The sequence below is a fragment of the Canis aureus genome, chromosome 3 (genome assembly GCF_053574225.1).
Source record: "Canis aureus isolate CA01 chromosome 3, VMU_Caureus_v.1.0, whole genome shotgun sequence".
NCBI lineage: Eukaryota > Metazoa > Chordata > Mammalia > Carnivora > Canidae > Canis > Canis aureus.
This window is the reverse complement of record NC_135613.1, coordinates 37,904,425-37,928,618: the sequence shown is the minus strand read 5'-3', so window position 1 is coordinate 37,928,618 and position 24,194 is coordinate 37,904,425. Positions and strand designations below refer to the sequence as shown.

Sequence of the window (24,194 nt, the reverse complement as noted above, 5' to 3'; positions counted from 1 at the left end):
CCTTACCCCACTCACATGCACTCTCCAAAAAAAAAGAATACAAAGAAAGAAAGAAAAATAAAAGAAATGCTGATAAGCAGACAGCCTCCAGTAGTTCATTTTCCTTGGTACCCTCATCTGTTCCCAGTGTAGCCCCAGCCTATGCCTGAGCAAGGCGACGGTACCTGGGTCTCGGCCTCTCCACTCAAAGTGGGATTCCTCTAAGGGGCTCCCCCTCCAGCACTCTCCTCTGGCAAGCATACATTTTATTGGAAGGCTTCCTAGTTCTTTAAAGATTTTTTTTTTAAATTAATCATGAGAGACACAGAGAGAGAGAGAGGCAGAGACACAGGCAGAGGGAGAAGCAGACTCCCTGTGGGAGTCCAATGCGGGACTCAATCCCAGGACCCTATGATCATGCCCTGAGCCAGAGGTGGACTTTCAACCATTAAGCCACCCGTGCGTCCCCGAGGGCTTCCTGGTTCTAGCAGTTTCCTCTGCTCAGTCTGCTCACTTCCCTCCCAATGCTACTCCTCCATAAACTTCTTGGTCCTATCTGTGGCTCAGCCTCTGTTCCCCAGTATGCCCAATGGACATGGAGGCAGAGCCAGGACTGGATGCCGGGGAAGAGCATGACTCTGTGTGCCCCCACTATCCTGTCCCTCTGTCTGTCTTTGCATTTACTGCACTGCATTGAGATTTTTGGTGTCTGAGTCTGGGGTGTGTGTGTCCCAATACATGTATAATGTAAAATTTGCTGTTTTAACCATTTTGCAGTGTGCGGTTCTATGGCTTTAATTACGTCCACGCTGCTGTGCAACCATCCCCATGCTGTTTCCAAAACTTGTTCCTCATCCCAAACGGAAGCTTTGCGCTCCTTAAGCGATAACCCAAATCTGCTTTTTTAGACTCCAAAATAAACTAAGGTTCATTAGGACAGCAATTATGTCTCACTCATCTCTATCCGCAGTTCCCAGTAGGACCTGGAGTTTACTAGGCATGTAGGATATTGCTTACTAAACTGAAAAATTAAAAGGAAATTTCTTCTAAGATATTTGGAAAAAAACTTGGGAAAGGTGACATTTCATTGGACTCTTACAAGATGAATGAGATTTCAATGGGTGGAGCAGAGGGAAGGGCATCCCAGGCTGGGGGGAACAGCAAGACAGGGTAAACTGTGCTGGTGGCCACCCCGGAGTCAATGTTCCCCTCCCAGAACTGCAGTTTTGTTTAATGCAGCAAAGCACACAACTAAGAAATATACATACATTTCCTAACCCTTTGTTCAGATCCACATAACAGTTTGTTCAGGCCACATAACAGTTGTAGCCGATGAGATGTAGGCAAAAGATGAATGGTGATTTCTGGGGAAGGTTCACATTCCTAAAGTGGGTATTGCTACCTCCTCTTTGTTTTCTTTCTTCTACTTCTCCTGTGGAATGTAGATGTAGTGGCTGGAGCAACAGTAGCCATCTTGCAACCTTTCAAAATTATGGAGTCATTGCTCCTGACATTTTTGAGCCACTGATTTAGCAACTCTAGACTTCTCTCTGTGTGTGTGTATGTGTGTGTGTGCATGTGCATGTGCGTGTGTAATTCCTAACTCTAAAAGTTGCCTGAGATTTTTTTTTTTTGTAATCTGCATTTAATATGAGTCTTAGCTGATATGACAGTCAGTGGTTATAAACGCAATGGCAAGACTGGAAAACAAGACTAAGTACAACCTCAAGAGCCATGGGCAGCTCTGGCCTGCAGAAGAACTTCTGTCTCCTCTGCTTCAGGGAACTGACAGCCAATTGGGGAAGTTGCCTCTGCAGCTGTTCTCTGCCAGGATCAGGAAACCACCCAAATCACCAAAAGCCACAGTCTAGAAGCTAAAATGACCAGAAGGCCACTGCAATCAAGTGGTGTCTCAGGAAAGCCAACCTCCTGTGAACTTGCCAGCACAGCCACAGACGCCAGCAGGTGAGGAGGCCACCTTGTCACTCCATCTTCCAAACCCTGCATAAGAACATCTGACTGATTGGACTAATTCATATTCAGAATGTGTGCCACAAAGGAACCTGGGAAATGTGAATTTTTTTTTTTTTTTTTTAGCCTCCCAGTCTCCACACGCCAGGAGGCTGGAGTAGGGATTGAATGCCATAGATGACATCTGCCATAGCCTGGAACAGAGTCATTCTCCTTCTTCCCCTGACCAAGTACAGCTTGTCTTCCAGGTTTTGCATTAGATTTCACTTGCTTAAGAAGGCATTCCCCGACCCTCAACCTATTTAGACTGCCCATCTCACCTCCTTGCTGAAAATCCCCATATCCTTCTGCAATTGTCTATTACAAATTACATATTCACCATTCTCTGACTCTAAGAGCTTGTCTTCCTTGCTAAGCTCCATGATAGCAGAGACTGTTTCTGTCTTGCTCACCTCTGTGTTCACAGTAAGTAGTGTGCCCAGGACACAGTGCATTATAGTCTTTCTGTATGGAACAGGTCAATGTCTTGCACGAGTAAATACATGGAGGCACAAAAGAGAGCATGGAGGTGAGCACTGTGGAACGGCGTGTCATGAGGCAAATATAGACAGACATCAGTTGGAGGAAAGTTCTTTTGACATGGGAGGGGTTTCCATCTCGGCAATTTGTTTTGCAGAAGTGGATACCCTCTAAGTATAAAGTATGGCAGACCTGGATATCCTCTGGAAATACCCATCACACTCTACGTAATTTTCATCAGCAGCCTTGAATGAAACCAGATTTGCCTAGGAGAAGGGCACTTATTTCCCATTCACGGGTATCTGTCTCCAATAAGAAACATTGGTCCCCAATGTTGGGGACCTGAAGATGAATGAGATGCTCAGGAGCCTAAAAGATGCAGGAATGGTCTTTGTTCAGAGGTTGCCAACAGCCTGGTCCTCAGAACAGACAATCACAGAGAAGGAATATTTCTTCTATAGTTCTGGGACAGGAATATTTGAATAGAGATCCATTTCTTGAAGGATTGGGCCTGACAACTTGTTCTCTTGTGTGGATGCCTTGCCATAATATTGAAAAGTTCATTTCTCTGAAGAAAGAGCCTGAATGGTAGCTACTGTGTTTGGCACAGTAATGCTTAGGCTCTGGCACAAAATCAGGTCATCAGAAGCTCTTTTCCTCTAAATAGACATTGGATGGACCAAAGTCTCGTGTCAAATCAATGCAGAGCCCCATTTTTAGATTCCCAGTCCCTTTTTCTCTTGCTCCAAAAAACCCTGAAATTGTTAGCAGAGTGAGTTTAGTCACAGCCCAGAGGCAGCAAAGCCCAGGGGCCAAACTGGGGCTGCTCAAGGGGGAGCCACCGCTTTGGGGCTTGGTTTTGACCCCTGTTATATAGGGTCACACTTCCACCAAGATACACTAATATGCTCAACAAAACTAAGGTTTGCAAGATCAAGGTCACACAGAAAAAAGTATTAATTAGAACTGTATAATATGTGTATATGCATATGTATACATATATATGTAAATATGGAATATAGCTATTTATGAAACATCAGTAGACAGTGGTCAGGGTCATGTAAGATGTTGGGGACCCATTTGTGCCTCATTCTCACTTGGTATCATTATTAATCTACTTATCCCCAATCCCTCCCACCCATGAATCCTCCTGCCTTGCTTACAAATCTATGAAACATTTAATCTTTTTTTCTTTCAGTGCTCTTGTTTCTTTCTTGGTTTAGAATAGTCATTGAGAGGTAGAGCTCTGGAGTCAGACTTTCTCAGTTTAAATTCCAATTCAACCCCCTGCTGCTATGTGACCTAGGACAAGTGACCTAATATTTCCCTTCTTCAGCTCCTCCTCTGTAAAATGGAGATGAAAATATCTCTAACCACATGGAATTGTTGTGGGAATTCAATGAAGTAATCTATACAGCATTTAAAGGAATGCTTGGCATATCGTAACTCCTCAATGATATTTGTTATACTTCTTATGATTACTGTTATTAATATTTATGTGCAGCATTGTTTTACTCTTAGGAGGCATAACTTTTGTAGATTTTATGTTGTAAGTCAAATTTATGGTTTAAGTGACAGCTGGATCAAATTTGTTTCCTTCCCATTCTCCATTCTGGGGCTTTAAATACAGCAAGTGAGTATAGGTTGAGCTCAGGATGAGCTGGTACTGAAGAAATTAAACCTCCTGACCAAATGTGCAAATTTCAGAGAAAGGAACTATAGCGTTAATTACATTGCCTTGGGCAGCAAGCAACAGACCCTGCACAAACTGGCTTAAGCTAGAAGCAGACACATTAGTTCACATAGGAGATATCCAACAGTAGAGGGGACTTCGAGTTGGTTGATTCAGAGATTTGATGATGCCGTTTTGGCCCTCAGTTCTTGTTCTTATCATCTCTCCCCTGTGTCCTCTGTGGTACTGGCCTCATCCTAAGTCTGGCTCTCCTTGTGTTCATATGGTGGCTACCAATGGCAACTATGACACATGTGTCTTCTTTGCCATCCAGTGAGGGAGCAAAAAAAGGCTAGATGCCCCTGAAAGATTCTTGACTGATGTCTCCAGGAGGCTCTCCTCATGACTCAGGGGCCTCCCCACATCTATCTGAAAAGGATGGTGTTATCATGGTTTCTCTAGACCCTTCAACTGGGGTGGTATGAATATTGGAGTTCAGTCACCATGACCTTGGCAGGATCACATTAAAAGGCTTTCAGATGGTGCCAGGGCTTACCTCCTTTTATATTTTTTGAATGTCAACAAATGAGGATATTCTGTTTATCTGTTGCTATATGGAAAATGACCCCAAACTTAGTGATTTGAAAATATAATCATTTTATTATACCTCATAATTTATGGATTCTGAATTCAGGCAGGGCGCAGCTAGGAGATACTTCAGCTTCATGTGGCTTTGAGTGGGGTCACTCATTGGTATCAGCTAGTAGCCAGGCTGGTCTGAGGGTCCTAAGATGGCTTCACTTGAGTGATTGGCACCCTAGGAACAGCTAGAGGCTGGGCTCAGCTGGATGCCCCTCCCTTACTGGGTAGTCTCAGGACCTTTCCATATGGTCTCTCTCTAGCAGACAGGCTGGACTTATCACAGCTCAGTTTGCTACCGAGCTGTAAGAGACAGAAATTGTGATGTAGAAGAGAATTCCAAATAATTTGAAATGCTGTCTTCAGTACACATAAAAAACATAAAGAAGGCATGCAACTTCTAATAGTAGACACTTTGTCTCCCTTCACACCCACGAAATGGAGATTTAAAAAATCAGTTTGAGGAGGGCCCCCTGAGTGGCTCAGTCGGTTAAGCATCTGCCTTAAGCTCAGGTCATGATCCCGGGGTCCTGGGATTAAGTCCTGCATCGGGGTGCCTGCTTAGTGGGCAGTCTGCTTTTTCCTCTGCCCTCTGCTTCCCCTGCTTGTGTTCTCTCTCTCCTTCTCTGACAAATAAATAAAATCCTAAAATAAATAAAAATAAAATCCTAAAATAAAAAAGAAGAAGAAGAGGTACTGCTTTGTCATACTGCCCAGGGTGACAGCATCACTGGCTTAGCCCAGTGTGTTTCTCTGAAACACAAATCTGCTCCGACCATTCTCTTGCCTCACATCAATACTGGATTTTTATTCAACACCCAGGTAAATTTCAAACTCTTCAGCATGACTCATAAGCATTTCCTCTCCTGGGTCAAATCTTCCAATTAGCAGTGGAATGTAAGCTCCAAGAGGGCGGGCATTATATCTTTCATACTCATTGCTTTATCCACGGCACCAAGACCAGGCCTGGCATCTAGCACGCACTTCATAAATATTTATGGGTGGAAGGGGAAAAGGGAGGACAAGAAGGACAGTGGAAGAAAGGAAGAGAAGCAGGAAGTTAGCTTCTGTAGCACCCTCTACCTGACCCATAATACTCACTTTTAGTTTAATGCCTGGCTTCCTCATGAATGGTAGGGTCCATGGGGGTAACAGACACACCTTACATGCTACATCTAGCACAGTGCCTGGAACAAAGTAGGTGCTCGAAAACATTCCTAAAATAAGTGAATTATTTAATAATGTGGTAAGTGCTTAAGGCACATACACAGAGGGGTGAAAGCCTGAAAAAAAATGTCAATTGATTCTCTGGAGTTTGGGAGTGGAAATGGGAAGGAGACAGGATAGGAATGAATCTTTGGAGAGTGATGCCAATGGCTTCTGCTTGGGGGCCCAAGCTCATGGGAGGCCAAGTGACTGGTCCCCTTTAGGCTTATGGCTCTGGAAGTTTGAGTCCTTTGCTTGGTCCTGATATCCTTTTATGCACCCAGTTTTCTTATTTGGCACAGGTATCCAACCCTGCTAGTTTTTTTCCAAGAGAACGAGTCTTTTGAAGTGATGCATGGACTGCCTTGCCTCAGCCTCCTGGAATGTGACCTCATTCCTCCCCCAGGTCAGTCATCTCATTAAGCAGCCTGCCCAGTCCTGCTCCATCAGGCAGCCTGCCAGGCATGCATTTGGCATAAGAGTGCCAATTCAGGGACCAAGGGAGTCTTCACTATTTAAGAGCATGGGCTTCAGCCTCAAATAGACCAGATTTTGTATCCTGTACCCATCACTTACTAGCTGTGGGGTCTTGAGCAAGTTGCTGCCTTGGCTTCAACATCTGTAAAATGGAGCTAATAACAGTGCCTATTTCATAGTATATTTGTAGGGATTAAATTAGATTCTCCATAAGCCTAAAACACGGAGTGCTCCATAAATGTTGATTATTATTTTTCTATTCAGGACTAGTCAAGTCATGAATTTCTCTGGGATGGAGCAGGGGTAAAGGGGAAGATGGGGAGGGGGAAGTAGCATATATTAAGCACTTAAAATGTACCGGGTACTGGGCTGACATGTCTGCAAGGGTCATCTTCCCCACACCACACAATAACCCTGTTGCTGTGTCTAGCATTAGTCCCATTTTCCAGTGGAAGGCATGCGGATTGTAGAGTAGGCCAACAGTTGGAATGCAGGTTCTAAAATGCACTTGCCATGTGAGTCTGGGTAAGCCCCTTCCCCTCTCTGGGCCTCAGCTCTCCATCAGTTGCAGCAGTTTCTATCTTCTGGGTTTGCCGTGTAGATTGAATGAGTTAGAGGTAGGTAAAAATGCTTAGCCAAATGATGCTCTCAGTATATGTGACTTTCCTCATTCCCAAGGGGACCTCTGATTGGGAACAAGGTTTGAATATAGAGAGGGAGATGCCAAGGAGAGGTACCCCAAGGCATCAGGATTCTGGAGGGGATACCCTTACCCCCAGAGGAATGGGCTGCCATAAAGACTCTGATGGCTGGCTACCTGCATCCCTGACCTTGCATTTACTAATGAGTAACAATAATCACACCAAATTGCAAGTTAAGGTCCCCAAAAGCAAAAATTGGAGCTTTTTTCATCTTTCGCACCCAGCACAGAGCCTGACCGTAGAAGGCACTCTGAGTGAGCTGAACAAGTGAATGCACTCTGCAAAGAGCTGTTTCTAGGTTGAATCCAGCCGCACCTCAATGAGCGTCACAAAAAAAAAAAAAAAAAAAAGGCTGAACAATTCCTCTTCTAGTTTCCATTATATGCCAAATATAGAAACCTGCACCAATGCAGGCAGGACAAAAGCACTGACCCTGAAGGCAGGAGTCCAGGTTTCTAAACTCCATGTAGCTCTGCTTACTATCTGATCTCCAGCAAGTCACTTCCCCAACCTGGGCCTTTGTTTGCCCAATGGTAAAATAAAGCTGTGGTGAATAGATGATGGGGTCCCCTCTAACTCACAAATGTGGTTGCATTTGTGTCTGATGTTTCCCTCACAGGGATGCTCTCAAGTAGAGTAGGTATATGGGCAGAAGGTGCCTGAGCTGGGATAACTGGCCTACTATAGATCCAAGAGACAGGGCTTTCCCAAGCCCCCAGAGCTGGAAGATGGCAGGGTGCCCAGAGCCCAGAACAGGGGTAGCTCTGGGGTAGGCCCTGCCTGTCTTCTTCCTGTGCCTCTGCCCCTACCCAGAAACCAAGGCCTGCAGTCCCCATTCTAGCCCCTCCCAGAGCTCTCTGCCCTATGGTGCTGGCATCGGACTTGAGTCTTCCCTGAAAATAATTAGAGCTTGTGCCACTTCACCCACTCAAGCCAGACGTGGACGGGAAGGCCTCTGCAACAGGGAGGAGCAGGGAGGCTCCGTACACCTTGGCAACGTCGACTTATTTGTAACAAACAGGTTGGCTGAGTTGGGTGGCCAGCACCTTGTTTCCTGTTGGGACTTATGCCACATGGAGGTGACCCTGGTGTTTGAAAAAGTCCTGGTTTGGGAAGGCAGAAACTAGCACCTATGAAAAGCTTGTGGTGGGTTATGTGCTGCTCTAAACTAATGGTCAGCAAACTACATATCCTGTTTTTGTATGACCACCTATTTTGTATACGGTCTATAAGCTAAGAATGTATTTTACATTTTTAAACAAATTCTATAAGGACACCCAGAATAGTCATGAATTTTGCTCCTTAGCCAACAAAGCTTAAAATATCTTTGTGTTTTACCAAAAGTTTGCTGACCTCTGCTCAAAGTTTTTCACATAGAAGGACTCCTAAACCTCCTGCCTTGCTTACACACAGTAACCTTATGAAGTTGGTTACCATTACCTCCATTTTACAGATGAGAAAGCAAGAGGCCTAGTAAAGGTAAGTGGTTTACTGAAAATCTATAGCTGGCAAATATTAAGATCAGGATTTGAACCCAAGTCTGAGTTCCTTCTTATGACTAAATAGATTTTTTTTTTTTACTGACTGTGTGACCTCAAAGAAGTCACTGTAGTCTGGGTTGAGTGTAGAGGCTTTTGGCTCAGGTCATGATCCTGGGGTCCTGGGATCGGGTCCCCACATTGGGCTCCCCACAGGGAGCCTGCTTCTCCCTCTGCCTATGTCGCTGCATCTTTCTGTGTGTCTCTCATGAATAGATACATAAATCTTTAAAAAAAAAAAAAGAAGAAGAAGTCATTGTAGTCCCTGCTCAATGAGGTGAAGGCATCTAACTCCATCAGATATTTTAAATTGGGGGTGGGAGGGACTTTGAGTAAATCAACTCCAGGGAATCCCAGGTCCCTCTGCTGGAAATCTCAACAAGGTTCAAGAGTTTCGTGTAGAGGTTACTGTCTGTGCACAGCTGCATTTACTTGAGGAGAGAATCCATGTCACTCCCCTCAGAAAAGGATCCCATGACTCCAAACAGAGTAGAACTACTGGACTAGCTTTCTTGGAAAGTTGTTTCCGGCTTTAACATACGTTGACGTCATCCATTTGGGTTGTTAGTTTTTTTTCCCTCAAGGGTTGACTTTGTAGGCTGTCTTTTCCAGCCCAAATGTTATTTATTTCAGTTGTCTTTTCCAGACCTGTTACCTTTGGGTTGTGTTTTTCCCCCTCCCCTCACCCTCAAAGCTCTTCATACTCCTCACTGGGAAAAATGATAAAAAACAGGCACAATTAAGAGCGAGTGAGGTTTTTCTACGGATGTATTCTGTAACGAGGGGAATAACCCATGTCAGTGGGGAGGGCAGGAACTGTACTTTATGACCCTTTATTATAATTATTCATGTTTCTATGTTATCTGTTCAACAAATATGCACTGAACCCGACTAGACGGTTGTTACTGTGTGGCCTGTGTGCTGCTCAGAGTCTGGGGTTCAGTGTTATTTGTCCTTTAGCCCCATAGCCTAGGACAGGCTTGACACGTGTCAGCCCCCCCCCCCCATAAGCATTTGAAATGAACTAATGATGCCTGGCTGGCTGGATAAGTAGATGGTGAACGGGTATAAGAGAAACCAGTTGGGTGGGCAGGGAAGGGAGGTGCTTGGTGCTGGGCAGATCAGTTCTGTTGGCTCCCCATTGCTTTCCAATTGCGGCCTCTCCGAGTTCTTGGAGAAGTTTGGGAGGGCAGTCTCCGTTTTCCCATCAGCCATGGTTTGAAAGGTTACAGCTGACGTTTAGCTGACAGAGCCAGGACTTCCCACATGAATCCAAAGAAATGAGTCCAATCTCTTGCATTCCACACAGGCTAGAGGAATAATGCGGACTTCCCCACCCTTTGTCTCAGACCCAGACGTTGGAGAACAATGAAGTCTCCTCTCCCCCCTTCTCATTCTCCCCAGACTTCCGAACTTTTCTTCTCTCCCACTCCTCCTCGCCTCTACTTCCATCTGGTGACTCAGCTAGCTGCTGAGGGTAGGAGGGCAAGACCCTCCACACAGCCAGCTCCTTGGGCTGATGGGTCTAGAGAGAAATAGCTGCAGAGGCAGGGAAGAGCGGAGGGCAAACCACAGCCCAGGAGAGGGCTGGGGTGCTCATGCCCATGGAACACAAGGCTAAGGAAAGCTTCTGCTGCTGGTAAGTCTGAAAAGTTCTGACATTCTCTTAAGCTGGACAAGCTGCTAACCTGCACTGAGCTGGACTTTATTCATCTGCACGGTGTACATAATCCTTTATCCACTTCCCTGAAAGCATGATTTCAACCATGCTGTCAGGGAGCAAAATTGCAAGTTGTCCTATAAAATCGAAGTTCTATCATTATTTGGATTCAGGTGAGAGATGATTTTGATGCTCTAATTCAGCAGCTGTAGAAGGAAAAGAAGTTGCAATGTAGTTTGAACGTGGAGAGAAGTGAACTCGTACAAAGGTGTGGTGGAGATTGAAACGTTCGGATTGGGAACAAAAACACAGTTTGTGGCAGTATGGTGTCACAAAGAAGCACAATCTCAGAACCAGAAAGAAATGGATGTGAATTCCAGCTCTGCCATTTACTATCTGTATATTCTTGGGCAAGTGTCCTCTTGAGTGAGTTTCTTATTTGTAAAGCAAGAATAACAGAGCCTACCTCATTTAGATGATGTGAGGTTAAAGATAACACAGCCTGTTGAGCAGCTGGCCCATAACAGGCTCTCAGTAAATTGTAGGTATTAGAAATATTGCTCAGACACCATCTGTTCCAAGAAAAGAGGGAATTAGTAGACAGGCAGGGGACACTTTGGGTTATACCTACCCTCCCAGGCAGAGGACAGGGATGGAACAATAGAAGCAAACCCTCCTTCACAGCTTCCGGAGGATCCTCAGCTGGGATCTCCCGAGAGGGCCTCATTCCACAACATGGTGTGTTGAATGGGGCCGCCAGTGGAAACAACACCACAACGCAGAGGGTGAGATTGGCAGAGGAGGAAGGATGAGGACATAGGGAGGTTTCACTAGAGAAAGGCAAAGAAAGAGGAAGGAAGGAAAGGTTGAGAAGGGGAGCTCGTGGACGGGAGAGCTGCCTTCAAATCAATACCTCAGGAGCCACTGAGTGGAAGATGAAAATCACTTATTTTGTGTTGCTCCAAGAATGGAAATTCAGAGAGTTTGTGAAGATTACAGAGGCCTAGAGTTTCCCTGAATGTTATGATGAACCTTCTCATGGAGCTGGTTGGGATTGGGCCAGGCTGTCTTGTGGGGAGGACGGTTGTCTTGACACCACATTAGCGTGCCCCGTAAGCACCTGTTGAGGACTTGGAGACAGGACTCCACACTTCAGGTGAGAGACTGAGATAAACGACCTCTGATGTCCTTCTCAGTAATCCTGAGGAGCATCCACTGGATGAGTAAGACTGCCCCAGACAGGCAGCCTAGTTTGGAAGAGGCAGCAGCACATTTGAGACCTGTCACTACTGCTTTCCCCTTGGAAGGACTGGAAGTGCTCAGAAACAGCAACACCTCCACAGCGCCCCACGGGCGCCTCACACCTCAGCTGGCTAGCTCTGGGAAAGAAAGCACCGTGACTCATAAATGTGGGGTTGGAGAAACGTGGCTGCCTCGGGCATGTTGTGACAAGATTTCCCAATCTCTCCTCATTTGCTGCCAAATCTCTCCTGAAACAATGGACCCAAGAGCCAATGAGATTAGCTACAAAGTAACTACAAAGTTATTGGGTAGGGGCATCTGGGTGGCTCAGTGGGTTAAGCGTCTGTCTTCTGCTCAGGTTGAGATCTCCAGGTCTTGGAATTGAGCCCCATGTTGGGCTCCCTCCTTGTCAGGGAGTCTGCTTCTCTCTCTCTCTCTCTCTTTCCCTCTCCCTCCCTCCCTCTGCCTTGTTCTCCCCCTCTTTCTAATAAATAAATAAGCAAACAAATAAATAAATAAAATCTTTAAAAAAAAGTTATTGGGTATTTTATTGGCTTTTGCCCTGAGTATAAAACCTCTGGAAAAGAAGTCAACTACTCCTAGGGAGAGACCAGATGTGAGGGGAGGGAGTCAGTGGTGGGTTGCAATTCCTGACAGGGAGACCATGACTGGAAGATCATAGGTAGGAGATACCGAAATGAAACCATGACACACACTTTTCCGGTGAGGTTGCAGTTACTTTCAAAACCTGATGGAGTACAAAAAGCTAAGCAACATCATGGATGTCATAGCAAACCTCTCCTAATAAATGGAGTAAGGCCCTACCCAAAGGAGCACACAACAGAGAAACTATTATCTTTCTAGAAAAGTGAAAAGATCATACATTCCATTCCCTAGGCATCCCAGACCCAAACCACACCCAAACTACACCCAGTTTATCATTCTTACAGTTTCCTTCCACTCTTGCTCATTCAAGACTCTTCAGTAAGACACTAAACTGTGTCATGGAGGAGTGTAGATGTCCCTATCACCAGACCTGGGTTCAAGTCCCTCCTCCACTGAGTCCTAGCAGTGTGACCTTACAACGCAGCTTCCTCATCAGGTAAACAGGGACAAGAGTAATTATTTGGTAGAGATGCTGGGAGGATTATAGGGAATTTATTTATAAAGGGCCTGGTACAAGATTGGTGATCAATAAATGGCAGTTCACATTAATAACAGAAACTATGGAAATGGAAAAGAAAAGACAATTAGAAAAGCAAAAACAGAAATTTTACTCCAAATACTTTTTCTAAAACTTAATTTGAGGGATCAACTTATTTAAAAAGATTTTATTATACATATTTTAATAATAATAAACAAGAAAATATAGAGGGTGTACCTATCCCCTGGCTCTTTTGAATTCTAATACTTTGCAATGCTTTTTTTTTTTTTTTTTACATTTTTAGAGAAATAAAACATTACAGTTAGAATCATATACCCCTTACTCATTCTATTGTCTGCACTCCTGCTCCCCAGGCCCTGGGCTGACTTCCCATTCTTTTTATGGTTTCTTGGGGCCTCCTTCCTCCATCCTGAGCTAACAGTCACCACAGCCCACTTCTCTGTCTGCATTTTCTGCATTCTGGCTGAAGGATCACCTGCTTCCTCTAGTGCTCTGAGCTGTCTCTGAGGAGGAGGGGAAACCCCAAATGGTCTTCCAGCATTGTCCATGTCTCAGTGGTGCTCCTGACAGAGGCCAAAGTTGACCATGGTCAGGCAAAAAGAGGAGTGAGGGGTCTTCCCAACTTGGCCAACGCAGCTTCACAGACGATACAACCATGGAACCCCCACCAGGTCACTAACAGGCAACATTGCCTCTTTTCTACAAAAAAACAAACCAACCAGAAGGAGCTGCCCAGGGCCTGGCCATGCAGAATTCAAAGTCAGGCTGCTTCATCACAGCAAAGCAGACAGCAAGAAACACTTCCACTCCAATGTGGGAGGAACTGGTGGTTAATGGCATGGGCTCTAGGGTTTTAGGTATGGGATCACTGTTGTGCCCTACATAAAGTAGCTAGTTTTTGCTTTTTGGAAAACCAGAACTTTCTAAAAAATATTTCTATAACTAAGAGAAAGAAAGAAAAATAAAAGAACATCAGAGGACCCTAAGTTGAGACTCTGACCTCTTGACCCCTTTGATCCTCTTCTGTCTCTGTTAATTTGTATGTATATGTGGTGTCAGGAGGCCTGGATTCCAGGCCCGGCCTCTCCACTTACAAGCATGTGACCATAAGCAAGTCCTTCTCTTGTCCTCCCAAGGCCTCTGTTTCCACATCTGTAAAATAGGGGTAACATCTTCTCTGCCTACGTATGCCCCAGAGCTGCTGTAGGGCTTTCAGCAGATGATGAGTGTAGAAATGCTAAAGCACTATCTGCATCTAGATAGTCTCCATATTCCTGCATCCTATAGGTCAGGATGACAAGGGTTTGGGGGCAGCTCCCCGCACTCACACACAGCTCCTCAGGCCTGGTCTTCAGCAATCCCCACCAGCTTTGTGCAGGAACCTATAATGAACTCAAAGCATCCTGAGATGGCTGATAATAACAGCTGAGATGAATTTTCCTTAGTGTATGCCAAACACCATGCTGGGTATTTTCTATTCTTTATCTTGAATCATTAAAATAATTATAGATGGTAAGTATTTTTTTTATTAATCAAATACAGTTTTGTTTCTGTGTTTTGTTTTTATAAATCACACCCTTCAATATAAAACTGATGAGTTGGTATTGGTCTTACACCTAGGAAGTCAGATCATTAGCACCAGATTAGAAAACAAAGCACAAGAATAGATCAAGTATGAGGTTCAGTTGGGGAAAACCATGTTCATAACAACAAGTGGGAAGTCATCCTTTTCACAGACTTTGGAGAAATGAAGGCATTATTACCCCCATTTTATAATTAATGAAATTGAGGAGTGAAGTAACTTGTTCAAAATCATACAGCCTGTGGGTGATATGAAGCCAGGATGTGAGCTGAAGTTTCACTAGATCCAAAGTCTGTCTTCCTTCAGCTGCACTAGATCGCATGCCTCCAGAATCCTGTCTGCTTACAGACTAAGCAGATTGTATCCCTATTCCCTATTGCCACAGGGTGATAAAAGTTTGGGATCACGCATAAAAGCAAAAGTAACAGTTCATCATTACTCAGTCTTCCTTGAAACTGGATATTTGGAGGTTGGGTTGGAGTAAGTAAGGATAGAGGTTCATGGCTGGGGTCGGTGATGAGAATTGGACTAGCAAAGAAGAACTGAAATGGTCACCATGCATACTCCTGGGAATGTAATACTGATATCTAGAACATTCCAGACAACTCACTGTTAATTAACCCAATAAACTCTACTGAGCCCCTAATATATGTTGGTGCTCAGACAACAGTGCTTAGATATGGTTCCTGTCTCTCATACACATTTGACAAGTCTGAGTTCATAGAATACTTTGGTTAAATACTTGAAAATTGGGGATCCCTGGATGGCTCAGCAGTTTAGTGCCTGCCTTCGGCCCAGGGCGTGATCCTGGAGTCCCGGGATCGAGTCCCACATCGGGCTTCCTGCACGGAGCCTGCTTCTCCCTCTGCCTCTCTCTCTTTCTCTCTCTCTCTCTCTCTGTGTCTCTCAATAAATAAATAAAATCTTAAAAAAATACTTGAAAATTAAAATTAAAAAAAGTACAAAGAGCTAGAGCTAACATGTGATGTTTTGCAGACCTAGGCAGGAAAGGGAGGAAAGAAGAAGGGAGAATCAGAATAGAGCCTGTGTTTAGTTTGTAAATTCATCATAAGGGCGTCTGGCTGGCTCAGTCAGTAGAGCATGTGACTCCTAATCTTGGGGTTGTGAGTTCAAGCCCCACATTGGGCATAGAGCTTACTTAAACAATTAAGGATCTCCCAACTAATTCCCAAAAGAATTTATTAAAAAATCAAAACAAATAAACTCATCATAGTGTTTGTGTGCCTGTTAAGGAAAGCCTGGCAGACCAAAGAAATTAAGAAAGGGGAGGGGGGGGGGTCCCTCCATCTTCCACAGAGGACATTGAAAATGGGCTCCCTTTATCTCCATCCTCCAAACACTTACCATGGATGAAAAAGGCCAAGGTTTGGAGACCTCAGGGCACTAGCCTGATTAGCTAAGCAGTCAGACACCACTGTACACATTCCCCAGCCCTGAAAACCCTTCCCCATCAGCTTACCTCCTGCCGTCCTGGGATGCATTGAAATGTCAAACAGGTAGCTCTGCCATTTATAGAGGACAGTGGCTACTTAGTAGCTGGAAAAGCAAAAAAAGATGGGATAGGTATTTAAAAGATAAAAATGCAACCTAACATTTTTACAGTGTCTTAAAGTCCATAAAACTTTGGTATCTACTGTCTCATCTATTTTAGATATGATTGTCAGAATGCCTTATAAAACAGAGAGATGTTATCATCTCCATTTTACAGATGAGCGGACAGAAGCCCAGAAATGTTAGTGTTGCTGTTCTGGTATGTTAACAGGATTTAGGAAAGCACAGAGAAGGAGCACTCCCCTGAGTGCAATAGACAGGGCCTATCAGGGAAGGCTTCCTGGAGGCCATCCAAGAGCTCAGTAGAAAAACACAATTATGCAGTAAATAAATGAGGGGAAGACTCCTGGTATATGATTTTGCAAAGGCTTGGAAATGTGACAAAGACTGGAGACACTGGCAGGAGCAAGATGAAGATGATGATGGTTGTGGTGGGGACCACGACAGTGGCTAACACCCATCCATGCCTACCAAGTGCAGATACTGTTAGAACAGATACTGTTCTAAGCCATTTAACCACATCCATTCCCACACCAACCTTGTGAGCAGGTACTTTTCTCATCCCCATTTCACAGATGAGGAAATTAAGGCACAGAGAAGTCCCTCGCTCAAGGCCATATATGATCCTGTTTGCTAACTTACAAAGTGTGAATTCTATACCAAGAGCCAAGAGCACTTCCCACTCTGCTCTCAGCAGAGATGGACACAGATTTGTGATTTAGCAATCCTTCTCTGACCTAGGATGGACCGGGTGTGGGAGCGGAGAAAAGAAACTGGATCCGACTAGGCTTTTGGTTCAAGAAGCTGAACAGAGACAGTGGGAATAGAGAGCAGAGGAGCATTCCCACAATGCCCAGTGCTTGTGGGTTAGAAATTGCCCTCACATGACTCTGCTTTCTCTGCCTGTAAATGCAGAATGATGTATTTCCACCTACCCGCCTCAGAAATTGCTTGAAAATTAATGGGGTAGAAGCCTCGCTGGCTTTTAAACAACACCCTTGTACTACGGCTGGTGTTCATTAAATGCTGAACATATAAAATGTGCTTTGAACGGAGGAGCTGGGAATAATTATAGCTTGCTAATTATTGTTAATTTTACCACAGCTTTGAAACCCTGGACTTTCTCAATGATTTAAAAAAGAGATTGCAACCCCTCCATCCCATTAAAGTAGCCACACAGAGGCAGGCAAGCAATTTCCCACAGGCTCCATTCTTTCCTTATTTGCAGTGGTTCAGCTACTTCTATGGGACACGGAAAAAGAAAAGCAATGATTTACTTTTTTAGAACCCAGTCATACCTTATAATCCTGGCCGTTCTTTTTAAGAACTAGTTCCTTTTGGTCTCCCTACACTGAAGACAGGTATAAATATTACGTGTTTCTGTGTGTGTGTGTTTGTGTGTGTAGAGGAAAAACAGGTGTTTACAGAACATCTGACACACCGGGCACCGGGGCACCTGGGTTTTACTCATGGTGAGTAACAAACACTGCTCCCTTTCTTCGGATTGTGCCCCACCGTCTTTCCGTAAACACTGATTCAAAGTTTCACAATGGCCAGGCCGAAGAGAAAGGCCCATGGAGGGGATCCTTGGGTTCAGCGGTTTAGCGCCTGCCTTTGGCCCAGGGCGCGATCCTGGAGACCTGGGATCAAATCCCGCGTCGGGCTCCCGCCATGAGGCCTGCTCCTCCCTCTGCCTGTGTCTCTGCCTCTCTCTCTCTGTCTATTGTGAATAGATAAATAAATAAAAAAAAAATTTAAAAAAAGAAAGAAAGCAAGAAGAAAGAAAGAAAGAAAGAAAGGAAGGAAGGAAGGAAGGAAGAAAGAAAGAAAGAAAGAAAGAAAGAAAGAAAGAAAGAAAGAAAGAAAGAAGAAAGAGGGCCCCTCGGAGGAAGAAGGGGAGGATGTTGATGGGCTGGGTGACCTTAAGTGTCGGCCTCAACTGCATCGCCATAAAATGGGTCTGAAAGGCGGTCCATACCTGTCAGGACTGAGGTGGGGATGAGAGCCTGCTCGCCAGCTGTGAACTAGGACTCCTTGCTGCTAGCCGAGCTGGGGGGAGGGCAGGGTAAGGGTAAGGGTGAGAGGTTGAGAAAGGGAGTAAGAAAGGGAGGGGAGGGAGGGGTCAAAAGCCTGACGATCTCCCGGGCCTTCTATTTCAATGAAATTCTCCAGGATTCCAGTGGAGGAGGGGAGAGCAGCCAGGCGGCCAGGGTCAGCGGACTGGCGGCCGCTCCTCCCCAGGTGAGGCCCGGCGGGCCCCCCCGCAGCCCCCCGCAGCCCCCCCGCAGCCCCGCAGGTGAGTATCGGTCTTCTTCTCCGGGGCTTTCGGTCTGGAGGAGGCGGGAGCTGCCTCCGCTGCCCCGATCGTATCGCGGGGCGGGGGCTGCGCCTTCCGTGGGACGGTGACGGGGCGGGGGGAGGGGGGATGTGTCACCCAAATACCAGAGGGCGAGTCCGCCCAACCAGCCGGGCAGGTCCGGCGGAGTATAAGAGCGCAGGGCAGCGGCGGGCCGCACACTCCCGAGCCCGTCCCAGCGCCGAGCCGCAGCGCCCCCCCGCGTCCCGCCCGCCGCCCCCCGCGTCCCCGCCATGGCCCGGGGTCGGGGCCTCGCGCTGCCCTCGCCGCCGCCGCTGCTGCTGCTGCCGCCGCTGCTCCTGCTCCTGGCGGCGGCGACCCGCCCCGCGGCCGCGCAGGGCAACTGCACGTGCGCCACCAACAAGATGACGCTGTGCCGCGCCGACGGCCCCGGCGGCCGCTGCCGGTGCCACCTGCCGGGCTCGGACGCCCCGGTGGACTGCTCCACGCTCACCTCCAAGTGCCTGCTGCTCAAGGCGCGCGCGAGAGCCAAGAGCGGCCGCGCGCTCGTGCGGCCCGGCGAGCACGCGCTGCTGGACAACGACGGGCTGTACGACCCCGACTGCGACCGCGACGGCCGCTTCAAGGCGCGCCAGTGCAACCAGACGTCGGTGTGCTGGTGCGTGAACTCGGTGGGCGTGCGCCGCACCGACAAGGGCGACCGCAGCCTGCGCTGCGACGAGCTGGTGCGCACCCACCACATCCTCCTGGACCTGCGCCACCGCCCGGCCGCGCGCGCCTTCAACCGCTCCGAGCTGGACGCCGAGCTGCGCCGGCTCTTCCGCGAGCGCTACCTGCTGCGCCCCAGGTTCGTGGCGGCCGTGCACTACGAGCGGCCGACCATCCAGATCGAGCTGCGCCAGAACGCGTCCGACAAGGCCCCCGGCGACGTGGACATCGCGGACGCCGCCTACTACTTCGAGCGGGACGTCAAGGGCGAGTCGCTGTTCCCGGGCCGCGGCGGCCTGGACCTGCGCGTGCGCGGCGAGCCCCTGCAGGTGGAGCGCACGCTCATCTACTACCTGGACGAGAAGCCCCCCCAGTTCTCCATGAAGCGCCTCACGGCCGGCCTCGTCGCCGTCATCGTGGTGGTCGTCGTGGCCCTCGTCGCGGGCGTGGCGGTCCTGGTCATCACCAATCGGAGGAAGGCGGGGAAGTACCGCAAGGTGGAGGTCAAAGAACTGGGGGAGCTGAGAAAGGAACCGAGCTTGTAGGGCCCGGGGGGAGGGGCAGGTGGAGGCAAGGGGTGGAGGGTTTCAGCCGCGGGGGGGGGGCCCAGCCCCCCCTCCCCGAGGGGACCCGCCCCCGCCCGCCCGCGCGCGCGCGCGCGGACTCTTGGCCCAAAGGACACGTGGCTCTTCCCAAATTCCCGCCGCGCCCCACCCCCACCCCCACCCCCACCCACTTTAATCCATCCTGGGCTCAGGTCACCTGTCTTTCCCACGTGGGGCTTCAGGGGAAGCGTTTCTAGAATTCCTTCCCTTTCGGTCCCCGACCAGAAACCCGACTGGAAGAGTTCAGGCAAGTTCGGCGCAGGCCTAGGTATAAGAATCACGTGTCTGTGTGACAGTCCAGCATCGTCTGCCATAGACGACGTCGATGTCGAAAGCTTCCAGGCGCTTCTATCAGGGAGGAGGAGGAGGAGGAGGAGGAGGGCGGGGTGGGGGTGGGGATGGGGTGGGAACAGCGCTTGCACTGTCTTGGCTTAAGTTATTTTTGATTAGCTCCACTCCTAGCGTGCATGGCCTTGCTGGTGAGAAAGGAGTTCGCCAGCCGAGCCCGTGCAGCGTATGCCCATTTGCTGTCGTTTGGGTCACCAACCACGCATGCTTGGTCACCGGGAAAGAAGCCTGTTTCAGCTGCCTCAACACATTTGGGATGTCTCTGTTTGAGGGTGGACTCTCCCCTACAAACTCAGCGTCTGTTCTTCAGCCTGCCCTTATTATTAAAGCAGATGTTAGTAATGTTTCTTTTGTAAAATGTTTGTACATATTTTGTCTTTGATAATGCTGCTGTGATTTTTTTTTTTTTTAAAAACAACAACATGAATTTAATAAAATACGGAAAAGGCACAGACCAAAAGATGGAGTTTGTGAAAACGCACTCCGGATTCGTATCACTTGGGTATCCTCTCATTTCCCACCACTCGGGGATCTTTTTTTTTTTTTTTTTTTTTTTTTTTTTATGATAGGCACACAGTGAGAGAGAGAGAGGCAGAGACACAGGCAGAGGGAGAAGCAGGCTCCATGCACCGGGAGCCCGACGTGGGATTCGATCCCGGATCTCCAGGATCGCGCCCTGGGCCAAAGGCAGGCGCCAAACCACTGCGCCACCCAGGGATCCCACCACTCGGGGATCTTATTTCAAATTATAACACTTATTTTTTTTCCCTCCCCTTTCAAGAACAGGCATTTCATTTTACCACTCTGGTGTTTCCTGAGATGCATTAACAGGCTGGCATAAATCCTGGTCTTTCTGAATTAACATGGCTTGGAAACCTCCCTCAGAGTGCAGGAGGGTGGGTCCGAGGCAGGAGGCTAGAACTAGCTGCCTGTTGTAGGGAAAGGGGACCAGCTTTAGGTTCTCTAAAGAGTCTCCAGTGGAGAATGGAGAACACTACCTTTGTTTCAGGAGCTGTATCTCCTCTGAATCCCAGCCCTACTTGGAAGTAGTGGTATTATTCCCATTTAGCCCCTGGCGATGTACTTCCTATCAAAATCTCTTGGCTCCCAGACAGGTTAAAGGACTGTAACCATGTAGTTACAGCTAGTCTGCAGTGGGCCCTACCTCTGGTTTGGCAGGGGTGGGGGGTGGATGGCACACACACAGGTTGTTTTCCTAAAATTTCAGTGGTCATATGCTTTAAAAACTTTTACTTCCTATTAGCTGTCAAAACTGGCGACCTATCGCTTCTCAGCCTTTTGGCTAAGATCAAGCGTAAAACTGGCAGCCTCTCTCCTTCATGCTTCTTTCCTCATTGTCACTCCTTTGTGTTATGTGGAGTATGTTAGAAGGTCACTGTTTGGTGGCCTACAGGTAAACAAGTTTCAGCAGTTACCAGGAAATTGGTGCAACAGTGGGTGTGCACAAAGGAGGGAGTGGCTGGTACACCTGACAGTAAGTAGCTAAATCCAGGACTTGAGTTTCTTCCCCTGAAATCCATTGCTTGTTCCTCCTCCCACTCCCACTCCCACTCCCACTCCCACTCTGTGGTTTATGCCTACCTCTCAAAGGCTGAAACACCAGTTAAGAATCGGGGAGGAGACTTTCGGCTTCAGCCTTCCCAGCTTGGGGCGGATCCCTAAGTCTGTAAGCACTCCTGCTAGGGTGACACTCCCTTCACCCCACGCCCAAAGTTGTCTCTGGGTCAGTTCTCTCCTCTCTTAAGGAGGGAAGAGGGGGAATGTAGGCTGGCTTCTCCAAAATACAAGTGCCTGAGGCTAGAATGGGAGCTGTAATAGTGTGAGACTCTACTCTCCCTCAGCTCCCCTGAATCACTGAAGTGCCTTAGCTATAGGGACCTTGGCCATCACTTCTAACCCAGCCTCTCATTTCACGGAAGGAACAGGTAAGGGATTTCTCGAGACCAATGTTGCTGTGGCACAGCTGGAAGGAGACAGCCTCCTGTCCCCTAGTCTGCTATTCTTCTCACGACACCGGGCTGCCATTGTTTTGAGTCACTTCAAAAAACTGTCACTTGACTGCCTACAAAATAAACAGAGTAAGGATTGAGTGGGCAGCTGAGCAATGGGGAGAGCCCTGAAAAAGCCTGTTTCTTCGTAGAGCATCATTCTAAATTCCAGCAGTAATTCAGGACTAAGTCTTGGCACTTTATTACGCTTAATACTTCCCAAAAGCACTTTTTACACCTATCATCTTTGAGACATTGGCTTACTGGAAACAACCCAAGTGATGACAAATCTGAGTTCAAATCCTGCTCCACAAAGCAAGTAAGTCCCTTACCTCTGTGCCGTTTCCCCATTTGCTGAACGGAACTTACAGATCTCTTTCATCAATGCAAAGCTTAAATGAAGTAACTGATCAAAGTGCCTGGAAGGATCTGGGCACTTAGAGTTCAGGGTATCTTAAATTTCCTCCTCTCTTACAGATCTTATCCATTTTGCCAGTCAGAAAACTGAGGTCCAAAGAGATTGGGTTACTCAGGATCACACGACCTCCATGTGCCAAAGCCAGAGTTTAGAACCTTTGTCTTTGGCTTCCTAGCCCAGGTCACTATCCCATGCACCAAGCAGGTTGAAATACTTTTCTTAATCACTTTTCACCCCTCACACTTGTGTTTTGTTTTGTTTGTTTAATGTATATTTTTATTTTATTTTTAAAATTTCATTTAAATTCAATTAATTACCATATAATGTATTATTGGTTTCAGAGGTAGAGGTCAGTGATTCAGCAGTCATATATAAGACCCAGTGCTCATCGTATCATGTGCCCTCCTTTATGCCCATCACCCAGTTACCCCTCTCCCCCATCCCTCTCCCCTCCAGAACTCTCAGTTTGTTCCCTATGATTAAGAATTTCTTATGGTTTATCTCACTCTCTGTTCATCCTGTTTTATTTTTTCCTCTGTTTTGTTTCTTAAATTCTACGTAAGAGTGAGATCCTATGATAATTACCTTTCTCTGATTGACTTATTCGCTTAGCATAATGTCTTTTAGCTCCATCCATCATTGCCAATGGCAAGATTTTTTTTTGATGGCTGAGTAGTGGTCCATGATATATATACATATATATATCACATATATATACACACACATATACATATATACATATACATATATACAATTGCGTTTTGAAACTCAGCTTGCATCTGCTGAGGGCAGGATTATCCAGACCTAGTCTCTCTCCAGGGGTTAAGCCTCTACCTCCAGGATTTCCCCTAGAACACTCGTTCACTCACTGCTTTGTGCACAGGCCTGGGACTGCCCTTGGAAGGAATGTGAGGAGCAGGTGTGGCTCACCAAGCAGGTCATAGCTTGTCTTCTGAGCCCTATGGGAGGCTCATCTGATTTCCTTGTTTCGGTCATGGGGGCTTTCTCCAGTCTTGCTATTTCCTTAAATGGAGCAATTAAAAAAAAAATCACATCTTTTTTCCCTGCTCACGTAATTTTGGCTTCAGTATTTTCCTAATAGAATCACAGAATGTCAGAGCTGGAAAAAAGGACCATCGAGTATGTGACTCCGTTTTGTTGATGAAGAAATGGAGGCCCAGAGAGGAGAATAGATTTACCCAAGTCAGGCAGATTGGCAGCATTACCCTAGAGCACCAATACCCTGATTTCTATCGTGTCTAACGTTTGTTCCACTTGTCTCCCTAGTTAGTCTCCTGGTTATTTTTATTTTTTCCTTGATCATTTCTATTCTTAAATTGTGTTGTTCTTTAGCTTTTTAATATTGCTTAAATAGGAGAGATACTTTGATTACATGTAAAATGTATGGACTTTGAAGTTAGCTGGTCTTTCAGACTCTTGTTTTCTTATTTGTAAAATAGGTAGAGTCTTATCTAATATGCTTGATTTTAAAGATTACATAGAAGAGGGGTGCCTACCTGGCTCAGTCACTGGAACATGTGACTCTTGATCTTGAGGTCATATATTTAAGCCCCAGGGTGGGGGTAGGGCTTACTTAAAAAAATATTAACTAGAAGATATGAAAATACTGAGTATTTTATAAATCATCACTCTTGTTAGAATGAAAGCAAAATCCCCAAGAATCTGGGGAAAAAATAACGTAATGGTTAAACTCTCTCCAGCAATGCGACTAGCATTCTTAAGGGGATATCTCTGTCCCTTCCCTAGGGAATTAGGGTAACCTTGGAAGCCACCTATTTAAAAGGAAGGGGCATGGTCCACCTGGTTTGTATAAGATGGCTGCCCACACCCAGTAGGATACCTACA

General features: G+C 46.7%; 1 protein-coding gene and 1 long non-coding RNA gene across 2 annotated transcripts in view; one reads left to right on the top strand and one right to left on the bottom strand.

Moving 5' to 3' along the window:
• Positions 1-18,449, bottom strand: part of LOC144310680 (uncharacterized) — a 30,107-nt gene extending 11,658 nt beyond the window's left edge. Inside the window, exons 1-3 of the long non-coding RNA XR_013376340.1 lie at positions 17,902-18,449; positions 15,832-15,908; positions 4,809-5,083 (exon numbers count right to left, since the gene is read on the bottom strand). This is a non-coding gene — a long non-coding RNA (uncharacterized LOC144310680). The remainder of the gene's footprint in view (positions 1-4,808; positions 5,084-15,831; positions 15,909-17,901) is intronic.
• A 25-nt stretch (positions 18,450-18,474) lies between these two features.
• TACSTD2 (tumor associated calcium signal transducer 2) lies at positions 18,475-20,361 on the top strand. Its single transcript, XM_077891958.1, has one exon. It carries the CDS (start codon positions 18,513-18,515, stop codon positions 19,491-19,493), a length of 981 nt encoding a protein of 326 aa, XP_077748084.1. The 5' UTR covers positions 18,475-18,512; the 3' UTR covers positions 19,494-20,361.
• The last annotated feature ends 3,833 nt before the right edge of the window (positions 20,362-24,194 follow it).